The sequence below is a fragment of the Manis javanica genome, chromosome 4 (genome assembly GCF_040802235.1).
Source record: "Manis javanica isolate MJ-LG chromosome 4, MJ_LKY, whole genome shotgun sequence".
Classification (NCBI taxonomy): Eukaryota; Metazoa; Chordata; class Mammalia; order Pholidota; family Manidae; genus Manis; species Manis javanica.
Genome location: NC_133159.1, coordinates 12,826,459 through 12,841,128, shown reverse-complemented (window position 1 = coordinate 12,841,128; position 14,670 = coordinate 12,826,459). Strand labels below are relative to the sequence as shown.

Sequence of the window (14,670 nt, the reverse complement as noted above, 5' to 3'; positions counted from 1 at the left end):
CATTTCTCAGGACAAGAGGTCCAATAGGGTCCTGCAAACTGGGAAGGTGGTCTGGCACTGTGGGTCACAATGTGAGCTTTAGCATGGAGGGACCTAGGTTCAAATCCCTCCTCTGCCGAGGAATAGATGCTGTGGGTCAGTTCACGCAATGCCCAAGTGTCTTCTGTTTCTTTCAGGGACCTCTAAGTGTTAAGAGGTAAACAGAAGTCTGCTGGGTAAGGGTTTCGTAATATAAAGAGATAGACTCAGATGGCACACTTCTTTCACCCTTCCTTTTCCTGCAGGGAATATAGGTGTGATGCCTAGAGCTGCTGCAGTCATTGTGTGACCATGAAACAATACACTGAAAGTGCGAAAAAGGAAAGACAGAATCACTGATGATGTAGACATACCACTGTTCCACTGGGCTGCCTACTTGTTACCTGAGACAAGCAAACCCCAACATGTTTCAGCCAATTTTAGTCCAGGTTTCTAGGAATGCTGACTCCCTTCCTGTAAAAACCCCTTATCAGTCTAAGCTAAGCTTCATTTCTCTTATTTGTAAATGGGGACAAATATTCATTTGACAGTGTGCCTGTGAGGATTAAGTGGCTGCTGTTGTTATTAATACTCATGATTAATAGGAGAGCAATATCAAATTACAGAACTTAAAGTCACTTCTCATATTTCCATAGCACTTTCCAGTTTCCAAAGAGACTTATCATTCCTCATCTTAGCTCTTCTTCAACCCCAAATCTCTGAAAGGAGGAAATATTACTCTCTATTTTATACCTGGTCGACTCAAGAGCGATTAAGCAGCTTGCCCAAGGTAGCTTAGCTAATGACAGGGCCAGCCTGTAACTCAAATCTGATGCCAAGTCCCAGAGGCCTGGGCCAGGCCGGTTCTCACTTGTTCCACTAAAGAGTCCTCATTCTAAGCACCCACTCCTTAAATTTGGGGTTGAGAGCCTGTTGCTCATGTGTCAAAGACAAGGTGAGCTGGACTCTGGCCTCCAAATTCCTCCTCCTGTCCCTGAAAAATCAGGGTTCCTTGGGCTTCAGTCTTCTACACACTAAAACAGTTACTGTATTTGGGCTCCTAATTAATATTAGGGAACCAAGAGTCCACTTCAAGAGCAGCCATGTAACACACATATAACACAGTCTGGTTGAGAAGCCAGACTGGATTTGAACCCCACCTTTTGCCACTTACCAGAGAAAATATTTGTTAAATAAATAGTAAGTTATGGCTTCTTTCTCTGTATTGTCAGAGCAAGTAAAACAGTTGCTATAACAAACCACCCCCAAATGGCAGTGGCTGAACACATAGATTCCTGTTCATGTCCTAGTGCAGTGTAGGTTGCTGGCCTTGGGTAGGGTTGGGGATGAATGGAATCATTCAGCTTCCTTCCATTTGTGGCTCTGACCTCCCCCATTAGATCCTCTGCATCGTGCAGGCTAATTGGACTATTTTAAGGGTCAGATGCACACTGAACTGGCCAGACCCTGTGGTATGGTCACATGGCCCTACGTAACTGCAAGGGGTCTAGGAATGGTAACCCCACAGTGTGCCAAGGAAGGACAGGGCACTTACCTACCCACTGAAAATCGGTATCATGCCTCCTCAGATCACATGACTTTGTTACATTTGATCATTTCATTCTTCATCATCTAAAATAGATTCCCTTAATTAATGCCTGTGTCCCCACAGTAGACTGTGATCTCCTTGAAACCAGAAAAGCTCAGGTATCTTTTCCACCTCCAAGTTCCCAATGTCTAGTATAGTACCTGGCACATAGTAGGTTCTCAAATATTTATCAAATAAATACTACACTCATAGAAACTCAAACTTTAACAGAATGATGGGACATCGAGGATAAATGGAGAGAATGTGGCAGAGGAAGAACAGAAGTTCCAGGCCTCATCTTCTCTGCCCGTTGGTAACCACCATTCACAGGCCTCCAAGGTCCTCAGAGGCTGCCCCGCCCCCTCCCCAGTTCTCACACACTCACCCGCCCTGGGTCTCCCCAGAGCCCGCTCCCCCACTCATCACAGGAGCCAGCACTGGTTCCAAACAAGTTGTTTATTTGCAAATATAAAACAAGACCCTGGCCAAAGGGCACTGGTCCACCTGCAGCAGTTCCTCCCTGGCCAGAAAAAACGTGCAGGACTACAAACTTCAACTGTCCCCATTCCCACCCTCCCTGACCCTAGTCAAAAATAACTGGGACCCTAGCAGAAGGTCCCATTCTCTCTTGCCTTCTTTAAAACCTCCTCGATCAAGAAGACTGGGACAACCCAGGAGAGATGCCAGTGAAAACTAAGTGCTATCAGCATGGAGATGGCATGGGCCACCTGTACCCCAGGGACAGACCATCCCTGGAAAGGTGCTCCCTGGATGGCTTCCGGGGAGCACACTAAGTCCTCCCCTGGGTTGGATCCCGCTCTTGAAACTAGATAAAACCTTAGAACCTAAAACTCCCTTATGGCTTCAGAATTCCAAAGCCAGCTGACCCCACTCCTGCCCAGTCCCTTCCCTGACATTAATCCAGCTGAATGCCTGTGACAGGACCAGGCCTCAGGAACGAGCCAACAGATCACAGCCTCAGGCTCTCCTCATACTCGGCTTTGGTAACCCACTCAGACTTGTAAGTAGACAGATGTGCCACCACAGACGCGCCCAGCCAGACACTGAAGTGTCTGTTGGAACCCATCCACATGGTGGCCATGGAGGGGAAGAAGTGATCAGTGATCAACTCCTTGTACAGGCGCTTTGTGAAGCCTGGGTAGAGGGTGTTCCCCCCGCAGGCCACAATGTGGGAGACGAGCAGCGGCTGCATGGGGGCCTCACAGGCCCTGATGGAATCCACCGCAACCTGAGTGATGCTGGGCCCTTGCAGGTCGAACACCTGGGGATTGAAGAACATCTCGGGAGCCAGCCGCTGCAACGGGGTCAGCTCCACCGGGGTGCCATCCGGGAGCAGATAGGTGTTGCTCTCATCAGAGCCACTTGGCATGTTCTGACGCAAGTCCAGTGCCTCCCCCAAATTCTGAGGCACGTAGCACTTGGTCATCTGGGTGCTGGCAACCGTTTCCAGCTGAAACAGGTTGTGTTGATTGCAATCTTCCTTGAAAAGGCTCTTGAAGAGATAGCCAGAGAGATCCTGGCCTGCAAACTCCAGCGTCTTCCCACTGGGCCGTAAGGGGCGGCCCAGATGGAAGGGCTGCACGCGGCTCAGGCCATAGCCAGAATCTACCACTGTGCCTGTCAGGAGGCCAGAAGCGTACAAGGACATCTCCATCTGGTCAGCCAAGAGAATGGATGGGACATTCAGTAACTCAAACATTATCTGCAAGGAGGGAGAAGACAGACTCTCAGGTCATTTTCCTTCAACAAGGGCACCTGGTCCATTTCTATTTTCCCCAAGATGTGCTCCACGCCAGCTCTCAAAACTGAATTGCACAGGCCTGTGTGCTCAAGGGACTGGCAGGCTGTCCTCAGGACACTGGGCCCAGAGCCCTTGGAGCGCATTCTGGGGGGACAAGGAGTGGGTCTAGGGGGTTAGAAAGAGCCTGATTTGCCCTCAGGAGCTTGTTTGGTGGAGGGATGGGAAGAGCTGTCAGGCTGCAGAAATGGCCTGGAGATGCCTGGCGATGTTAGCGGTGTGGGGACAAGTTGTGGGCCCCAGCCAAGGGACAGGTCTGCAGCCTGAACCACTTCATTAGAAGACGGAAGGAGAGGTTACAAGAGAAACAAGTGCAGCATATTCACACTGCCTCCAATACAGTAGGGGAAACAGGAGGAGAGGAGAGGGGAGGGGAGGGCAGGAGGGACGGGAGGGAGGGGAGGGAGGAGAGGAGACGGAAAGAGACAGGAGGGGAAGGGGAAGAAAATCCCCTCACTCTCCGTAGGTGAAGATTTTTTTTAATGAAAACTTTTCAGACATCAAAACAAAATTGGAATTCTGGCACTCAGGGTTTGGTAACGTCCCTAGGCTGATTTTCTCCCCCTGCCTATCACCCCCTAGACTTTACAGAGCACCCCCACCACCTCCCCAACTCCCCAGCTCTGGCTGCAGCCCCAAGTGTCTGACCCATAGGTACAGAAGGCCTGCAGCTGGCTGTCATGTGGCCTCTGCCTGCTTCTCTTGGCCCCTGGCAAGCCCATCTTGTTCCTCAGTGGGAGGGAGCTCCCTCCATGCCCACACTCGGAATATTGTCCCTCTGCCATCCATTTCCCAAAGAGAAGCCAAGGTCCTCTTTTTCAAATAGAAAATCATATATGACTCCCCTGCTGAACCTCTCCAGGCTCTTCCTATTTATTTAGAACCAGGTTGGTGAGCATTTTTTATAAAGACTAGATAATCAAGGTTGCCAGATTTAGTAGATAAAAACATGGATGCCTAGTTAAATTTGACTTTCAGATAAATAAATAATGTTTTTATATTATGTATGTCCCATATTTGGGACATGCTTGTACTAAAATATAATTTGTTGCTTATCTGAAATTCAAATCTAACTAGGCATCATTTATTGTATCTAGCAGGCCTGCAATAGTAAATTTTTGAGGTTTTACAAAGGCTTTACAGTCTGTCACAAGTACTCAGCTGTTGTTATACCATGAAAGTAGCCAGAGACCATATGTAAATGGTGGCCATGGCTATGTTCCAATAAAACTTTATTTATAAAAATAAATGGCAGGCCAGATTGAGCCCATTATAGTTTGCCAACCCTTGATTTAGAGTAAAATTCAAGTGCTCCTCACAGACCACCAGGACTTTACAGGCCCACCTCACCTTCCCATGCCCCTCTTGCCACCCTCCTTAATTCACTGGCTGAAATCACCTCCTCAGAAAAGCCCTCCCTGATCACCCTTTCCAAAGGGGCTCCCCTTCTTTCCAGCAGTCAGCTATCAAGCCATTTCATTTTGTTTCTAGAATCGATCCCTCTCAGGAATTCCTCATTTTCAACTTATTCATGGTCAAGTCTCCCCCTAGAACCTAAGTTCTTTGAGGCCAGAGTATGATCTGTGAACACTGATAGAATCCATGAATGAATATCATGTCTCCCACAGTGGAGCCCTTTCCACAGAGCATTTTAACTGGTGTGTGTCCATCTGCAGGAGGAGCCCCTAGGCTAGCACAAGTGCCAGGCACACACTAGGCACTCAGGAAACATTTATGGGGAAGTTACTTAGAAAGCAGAGTTCCTGATCCCAATCATATCTGAACACAAAGTGCAGGCTGTGCCCCACTCCCCAGTGAGGGCAGCCCCAAGATGGCCTTACCTCCAGGGTCTTCTGTCGGTACACAGGCTCCTTCAGAGGGGACTCTGTGATCATCACAGGCGAGTCTGCATGTTCCTGCCTAAATTTATCCAGGACAATTGACCAGATGTGCTCCACACCCTCCCAGTTGAGGACACGGCCACGCTGGATAGGGTAGCTAAAGGTGTCAGGACGGTAAATGTCGATGCCTAAACTCACGCGCCTCTGGGCATAGCTGGGGCCAGGATTCTCCCTGCACGGGATGTAGTTCACGATGCTCGGGAGGACCATCTGGGGTTCATTCCACCCCGACAGGCCAGACTTCAGGAAGCCAGACCCGTGGTCGATGATAATGGTGCTGGCGGCCATGGTGGTAGCAGAGGTAGGAGAGGTCTTCTAGACTTCGTTTCTCAAGGATGTCTGGCACACTAGGCCACCTCTAGAGGGAAAGGAAGGGGGTTATTTGTGAACCCATTCTGGGCCACCATAGGCTGCTTCCCACTCTCCATCCCAGAGCTGAACTTTAGGCCCACCTGAAATCTGTCCATCCCCCTTCCAAGCCTTTGCACAAGCTGCAACCAGTGCCTGGAATGTTCTTCCCATCCCAAACTCCTAATCCTCCTGAAAGTCCCACCCAGTAGGCCCCACTGGGAAATCCTGCCAACGCTTCCTTCCCACCAAACTTCTCCCTCTGGCCTTTGCACATTCACGTGCTACACCACATGGGCACGTCCACTCCATGAGAGCCAAAGCTGGGCTCTATAAACTCTTTGCACACTCACTAAGAAGCTTATCACACAGAAAGTATTGGTGGTTGGCTATGTGACTCAGACTCATGGAACATGAACCATCAGCCTTAGGAGACACCACCCTTGATAATAATAGCAGACTGGCAGCAGCAGCATGATCAATAGTAATAATAGTGACAATAACGATGATGACAGTGACAATGATAACGACAGCAAAAGGAGTCATTTCTGGAGTACATATCCTCCATCTAGTACTACTTTGCATATTAGGTTAACTATGTAAAACTGCCATTGGTGTCGGTCAAAAATGTATCAATTATCAGCAATTTCAGGTGTTCTGACCTGACATTCATTTAATCTTCACCACAACCTATAAGGCAGGTACCACTGTATTACCCATTTTCCAGATGGGAAAATTGAAGCATGGAGGGGTTACTTTTCCAGGGTCACACAACTAATAAAAGCAGGGCAGACAGTTAAGCCCAACCAGATTCCAGAGGCCACACTCTCTGAGCATCAGGTTAGCCAGGAGATGTGTGTTTTGAGTATGAGCTGAGCAGCTATCTTCTTACATAAGGGAAGCTGTAAGCAGGACAACTAATCACACTTGCAGTTGGTTTCCTTACTTGTAAAGTGGGGAGAATAATACCCAACACACTGAAAACGTAGGTGTGGTCACTACCTGATTTCCAGACTTACTATAAAACTATAGTAGCCACGCCAATGTGGTATATTATTGGTGAAAGGACAGTCACGTAGATTCGAGGGAACAGAACAGAGAATTCAGAAACAGATTCACACAGAAAAGGAAAATTGATCTTTGACAAGGTGCAAAAATAATTAAATACAGGAAGAATAGTCTTTACAGTCAGTGGTAGGGAACAATTGGATATCTGTATGCAAAAAAATGAAACTTAGTCATCGTACCTTACACCTTAAAAAAATTAACTCAAAATGGATCATATACCAAAATGTAAAACCTAAACCTATAAAACCTTTAGAAGAAAACACAGGAAAAAGAATAGGAAAAAAAAAACATTGGAAAAAAAAAGAATAGGAAAAAAAAAAGAGAAGGTCATTGTGAACTTGGGTACAGGAAAGTTTAATTATATATAACATGATTAGCCTGATCCATAAAATAAAAATTGATATATCAGACATTGTCAAGTTTAAGAACTTTTGTACTTCAAAAGACACTGTTAATGGAATAAAAAGACAACCAACAGACTGAGAGGTAATATTTAAAAATCATCTATCTGATAAGGAATTTGTATCTAAAAATATAAAGAACTCTTAATACAATTTTTTTAATGGGCAAATTATTTAAATCTTTCATAAATAAGATAATATGGATGGCAAATCAAACACATGAAATGATGTTCAACATCATTAGTCATTAGGAAAATGAAAGCTAAAACCACAATGAAATGCTACTACACACCTACAAGAATAGCTAATGTGAAAGTCTGACCATACCAAGTACTGACAAGGAGGTGCAGGACCTGGACCCTCATACATCACTGGTGGAAAAGCGAAATGGCACAACAGCTTTGGAAAACAGTTTGGCAGCTTCTTAAAAATTTAAATATTTAAAAATTTAAAACACCAGGCAACCTAATATTTCCACTCCTGGGCATTTACCCAAGAGAAATGAAAACTATGTTCACACAAAAACCTTTATGCATATGTTTATAGTAGCTTTATTCATAGTCATCAAACACTAGAAACAACCTAAAGATCCTTCAACTGGGGAATGGGTAAACAAATCTCCTTTCAATGAAACAATACTCAGCAATAAGAAGGAATGAGCCACTGGTACATGCTATAACACCAATAAATCTCAGAGGCATTAAGTAAAAGAAGCCAGACTCAAAAGACCACACACTGTACAATTCCATTCCTATGACGTACTGGAAAAGGCAAACTGTAAGGACAGAAAGCAAATCTGTGGCTGCCAGCAGCTGGCAGTGGAGAGAGGGGTGGGCCATGAGGGGTCATGGCAGAATTTGGGGGTGATGATAGGACTATGCTATATCTTGATTGTGAAGGTGAGCATACGACTATGCGCATTTGTTAAAACCCCTGCAACTGGGGAGAGGATTAAAAATGGCACTCTGAGGAGACAGAGGCTTCCTCCTAAAACTGGAAACAATTAGAAAATATAGTTGGCGCAAATAATCCTGAGAGCAACAGGAAAGAGGACGGCGTCAGACTGCACACACCTGGAGAAAAGAGCAGACCTCAGCGAATGGGGTAAGTACCAGAGCTGTGGCTCCGTGGGACCCGAGTCCCTCCCCCACCCCAGTTCACCAGCGGGAGGAAGACAAACGGAGCAGGGAGGGAGTGGAAGGCCTGGGACTGCTGAATACCTAGCTCCAGAGATCTATGCTGGGAGCACAAACCTACATTTCATGGTGCTTTCATCATACTCTTCTGATTACGGGGTTGGAAAGCTGGGACAGGCAGAGTTCCTGGGGTGACAGGGATTCCGGCTGCTTGTGGAAGGCAGGAAACCATATCCAGCTGATGTGGGACAAAAGCTTATACCTGTGTGCTCAGCCCACTGGTTCAGGCAGTGGAGACAGACACAGCAGCCGGGAAGCGGGGAACAGCTCTTTCCTCCCTCCAGGCACCAGTACCACTCCACTGCGACCCCCGACATTACTTCAGGGGCTGAGCAGCTCCAGAGACTACAGCTTCTGGACACTAGAGGGCGCCATATACAAATATGAAACACCAAAGAAACCTGGTCCAGAGTAAAATTACTAATACAACTCCCCAGAAAGATTTAAATGATATGGACCTCGTGACTCTTCCTGAAAGGGAGTTCAAAATAAAAATTATCAACATGCTAATGGAGGTACGGAACGACATCCAAGAACTCAGGAATGAATTCAGGTTGGATATCCAATCGTTGAAGAGCACAATGGAGGGTATTAAAAGCAGGTCGGATACGGTGGAGGAGACAATAAATGAAATAGAAACTAGAGAAGAGGAAGACAAAGAAGCTGAGGCACAGAGAGAAAAAAGTATCTCTAAGAAGGAAAGAATATAGAGAGAACTGTGTGACCAATCCAAACGGAAAAATACTCGCATTATAGGGATACCAGAAGAAGAAGCGAGAGAGAAAAGGATAGAAAGTGTCTTTGAGGAGGTAGTTGCTGAAAACTTCCCCAATATGGGGAAGGAGATAGTCTCTAAGGCCATGGAGATCCACAGATCTCCCAACACAAGGGACCCAAGGAAGACAACATCAAGATACATAGTAATTAAAATGGAAAAGATCAAGGATAAGGACAGACTGTTAAAAGCAGCCAGAGACAGAAATAAGATCACATACAAAGGAAAGCCCATCAGGCTAACATCAGATTTCTCAGCAGAAACCTTACAGGCCAGAAGGGAGTGGCATGATGTATTTAATGCCATGAAGAAGAAGGGCAGGAAACCAAGATGACTTTATCTGGCAAGATTATCATTTAAATTTGAAGGAGGGATTAAACAATTTCCAGATAAGCAAAAGCTGAGAGAATTTACCTCCCACAAACCATCTCTACGGTCTATTTTGGAGGGACTGCTATAGATGGAAGTGTTCCTAAGGTTGACTAGCTGTCACCAGAGGTAATAAAACTACAATAAAGAAAGTAGAACAGCTAAGTACTAAGCAAATGCAAAATTAAATTAACTACCCCCAAAGTCAATCAAGGGATAGACAAAAAGTACAGAATATGATACCTAAAATATAAAGAATGGAGGAAGAAGAAAAAGGAGGAGAAACAGAAAAGAACCTTTAGATTGTGTTTGTAACAGCATACTAAGTGAGTTAAGTTAGACTCTTAGATAGTAAGGAAATTAACCTTGAACCTTTGGTAACCACAAATCTAAAGTCTGCAATGGCAATAAGTACATACCTATTGATAATCACCCTAAATGTAAATGGACTGAATGCACCAATCAAAAGACATGGAGTCACTGAATGGATAAAAAAACAAAACCCATCTATATGCTGCTTACAAGAGACTCACCTCAAACCCAAAAACATGCACAGACTAAAAGTCAAGGGATGGAAAAGATATTTCATGCAAACAATATGGAGAAAAAAGAAGGTGTTGCAGTACTAGTATCAGACAAAATAGACTTCAAAACAAAGAAAGTAACAAGAGATAAGGAAGGACATTACATAATGATAAAGGGGGCAGTCCAACAAGAGGATATAACCATTATAAATACATATGCACCCAACACAGGAGCACCAGCATATATGAAACAAATACTGACACAACTAAAGGAGGAAATAGAATGCAATGCATTCATTTTAGGAGACTTCAACACACCATTCACTCCAAAGGACAGATCCACCAGACAGAAAATAAGTAAGGACACAGAGGCACTGAACAACACACTAGAACAGATGGACCCATTAGACATCTATAGAACTCTACATCCAAAAGCAACAGGATACACATTCTTCTCAAGTGCACATGGAATATTCTTCAGAATAGCCACATACTAGGCCACAAAAAGAGCTTATCAAATTCAAAAAGATTGAAATTCTACCACCAACTTTTCAGACCACAAAGGTATAAAACTAGAATTAAATTGTACAAAGAAATCAAAAAGGCCCACAAACACATGGAGGCTTAACAACATGCTCCTAAATAATCAATGGATCAACAAGCAAATTAAAATAGAGATCAAACAATATATGGAAACAAATGACAACAACAACACAAAGCTCCAACTTCTGAGGGACGCAGCAAAAGCAATCTTAAGAGGAAAGTATATAGCAATCCAGGCATACTAAAGAAGGAAGAACAAACCCAAATGAATAGTCTAACGTCACAATTATCGAAATTGGAAAAAGAAGAACAAATGAGGCCTAAAGTCAGCAGAAGGAGGGACATAATAAAGATCAGAGAAGAAATAAATGAAATTGAGAAGAATAAAACAATAGGAAAAATCAATGAAACCAAGAGCTGGTTCTTTGAGAAGATAAACAAAATAGATAAGCCCCTAGCCAGACATATTAAGAGAAGAGAAAAAGAGAATCAACACACATCAACAGAATCAGAAATGAGAAAGGAAACATCACGACGGACCCCACAGAAATACTAGGAATTATTAGAGACTACTATGAAAACCTGTATGCTAACAAGCTGGAAAACCTAGAAGAAATGGACAACTTCCTAGAAAAATACAACCTTCCAAGGCTGACCAAGGAAGAAACACAAAATCTAAACAAACCAATTACCAGCAAAGAAATTGAAACAGTAATAAAAAACTACCCAAGAACAAAACCCCTGGGCCAAATGGATTTACCTCGGAATTTTATCAGACATACAGAGAAGATATAATACCCATTCTCCTTTAAGTATTCCAAAAATAGAAGAGGAGGGAATGCTCCCAAACTCATTCTATGAAGCCAACATCACCCTAATACCAAAACCAGGCAAAGACCCCACCAAAAAAGAAAATTACAGACCAATATCCCTGATGAACATAGATGCCAAAATACTCAACAAAATATTAGCAAACCGAATTCAAAAATACATCAAAAGGATCATACACCATGACAAAGTGGAATTCATCCCAGGGATGCAAGGATGGTACAACATTCGAAAATCCATCAACATCATCCACCACATCAACAAAAAGAGGGACAAAAACCACATGATCATCTCCACAGATGCTGAAAAAGCATTTGACAAAATTCAACATCCATTCATGATAAAACCTCTCAACAAAATGGGTATAGAGGGCAGGTACCTCAACATAATAAAGGCCATATATGACAAACCCACAGCCAACATCATACTGAACGGTGAGAAGCTGAAAGCTTTTTCTCTGAGATTGGGAACAAGACAGGGATGCCCACTCTCCCCACTGTTATTCAACATAGTATTAGAGGTCCTAGCCATGGCAATTAGACAAAACAAAGAAATACAAGAAATCCAAATTGGTAAAGAAGAAGTTAAACTGTCACTATTTGCAGATGACAGGATATTGTATATAAAAAACCCTAAAGACTCCACTCCAAAACTACTAGAACTGATATCAGAATACAGCAAAGTTGCAGGATACAAAATTAACACACAGAAATCTGTGGCTGTCCTATACACTAACAATGAACTAATAGAAAGAGAAATCAGGAAAACAATTCTGTGCACAATTTCATCAAAAAGAATAAAATACTTAGGAATAAACCTAATCAAGGAAGTGAAAGACCTATACCCTGAAAACTATAAGACACTCTTAAGAGAAATTAAAGAGGATACTAACAAATGGAAGCTTATCCCATGCTCTTGGCTAGGAAGAATTAATATTGTCAAAATGGCCATCCTGCCCAAAGCAATATACAGATTTGATGCAATCCCTATCAAATTACCAACAGCATTCTTCAATGAACTGGAACAAATAATTCAAACATTCATATGGAACCAGCAAAGACCACAAATAGCCAAAGCTATCCTGAGAAGGAAGAGTAAAGTGGGGGGGATTATGCTCCCTGACTTCAAGCTCTACTACAAAGCCACAGTAATCAAGACAATTTGGTACTGGCACAAGAACAGACCCACAGACCAGTGGAACAGAATAGAGACTCCAGACATTAACCCAAACATATATGGTCAATTAATATATGAAAAAGGAGCCATGGACATACAATGGGGAAAATGACAGTCTCTTCAACAGATGGTGCTGGCAAAACTGGACAGCTACATGTAAGAGAATGAAACTGGATCACTGTCTAACCCCATACACAAAAGTAAATTTGAAATGGATCAAAGACCTGAATGTAAGTATGAAACCATAAAATTCTTAGAAAAAAACATAGGCAAAAATCTCTTGGACATAAACATGAGCAACTTCTTCATGAACATATCTCCCCGGGCAAGGGAAAGAAAAGCAAAAATGAACAAGTGGGACTATATCAAGCTTAAAAACATCTGTACAGCAAAGGACACCATCAATAGAACAAAAAGGTACTGTACAGTATGGGAGAATATATTCATAAATGACAGATTCAATAAAGGGTTGACATCCAAAATATATAAAGAGCTCACACACCTCAACAAACAAAAAGCAAATAATCCAATTAAAAAATGGGCAGAGGAGCTGAACAGACACTTCTCCAAAGAAGAAATTCAGATGGGCAACAGACACATGAAAAGATGCTCCACATCTCTAGTCATCAGAGAAATGCAAATTAAAACCACAATGAGTTATCACCTTACACCAGTAAGGATCACCACCATCCAAAAGACAAACAACAACATATGTTGGCGAGGTTGTGGAGAAAGGGGAACCCTCCTACACTGCTGGTGGGAATGTAAATTAGTTTGACCATTGCAGAAAGCAGTATGGAGGTTCCTCAAAAAGCTCAAAATAGAAATACCATCTGACCCAGGAATTTCACTTCTGGGAATTTACCGTAAGAATGTTTGAAAAAGACAGATGCACCCCTATGTTTATCGAAGCACTATTTACAATAGCCAAGAAATGGAAGCAACCTAAGTGTCCATCAGTAGATGAATGGATAAAGAAGAGGTGGTACATATACACAATGGAATATTATTCAGCCATAAGAAGAAAACAAATCCTACCATTTCCAACAACATGGATGGAGCTAGAGGGTATTATGCTCAGTGAAATAAGCCAGGCAGAGAAAGACAAGTATCAAATGATTTCACTCATATGTGGAGAATAAGAACAAAGAAAAACTGAAGGAACAAAACAGCAGCAGACTCACAGAACCCAAGAATGGACTAACAGTTACCAAAGGAAAGGAACTGGGGAGGATGGGTGGGAAGGGAGGGATAAGGGCAGGGAAAAAGAAAGGGGGCTTTACAATTAGCATGTATAATGTGGGGGGGCATAGGGAGGACTGTGCAACACAGAGAAGACAAGTAGTGATTCTACAGCATCTTACTACGCTGATGGACAGTGACTGTAATGGGGTTTGTGGGGGGACTTGGTGAAGTGGGGAGTCTAGTAAACATAATGTTCATCATGTGATTGTAGATTAATGATAACAAAATGAATTTAAAAAACCCTGCAACCTTACACTAAGATGAGTGACTTTTATTCTGAATGAAAATATTTTAAGGGAAATTTTTCAGGGAGGCCAGTGGGTTGGGGAGCAAATAAATATAAAAGCCTTTACAGGGTGCTTTCTGAACCTCCCTTCGGCCAGCTCACTCATTAGACTCCAGATCCCTGCCCCCCAGGCAGCTAGCTCACCTTCCCAGCAGAGAGAGCTGGGGACACTGGAGGCTGGCAGCAGCTGGTGAGACACGTGGCTCGTTGAGCAACACTCATTAAATCATTCACTTTGAGAAACAAAATTACCCAGAGTGATGGAGAACCAGGTGCCTAGATGACATTCCGGGAAGCAAGCTCTGCCACTGGCCTCCCTGCCCCACAGGAGCCAGATGACTGACACATTCTTCCTCAGCCTTGGCATTTGAACTCACGGGAGATGTTGGCAGTGATCCCCATGTGGCTGTCCATCAGGATGTCCACTGGTGGCCCAGCTGGCCTGGCCTGGGAGCATAAGGGTGAGAGGGAGGGGGCATTCCTCTCCTGGACCATGACCATAGGAAGAAGGTCAATGGCTCCAAGAAGTCAGCTTTGAGATTAGAGATAAAATCTACATAGTCTAAAGCATTTTTACTAAGTCAT

At 43.6% G+C, this 14,670-nt stretch overlaps 1 protein-coding gene across 3 annotated transcripts in view; it reads right to left on the bottom strand.

Annotated features, from left to right (window-relative positions):
* Positions 1-2,052: 2,052 nt before the first annotated feature.
* Positions 2,053-14,670, bottom strand: part of ACTL8 (actin like 8) — an 86,142-nt gene continuing 73,524 nt past the window's right edge. For all 3 annotated transcript variants that reach the window (XM_073232917.1, XM_073232915.1, XM_073232916.1), the window contains exons 2-3: positions 5,267-5,684; positions 2,053-3,329 (exon numbers count right to left, since the gene is read on the bottom strand). In XM_073232917.1, the coding sequence (XP_073089018.1) occupies positions 2,577-3,329; positions 5,267-5,614 (1,101 nt within the window). In that variant the 5' untranslated portion in view covers positions 5,615-5,684 and the 3' untranslated portion in view covers positions 2,053-2,576. The remainder of the gene's footprint in view (positions 3,330-5,266; positions 5,685-14,670) is intronic.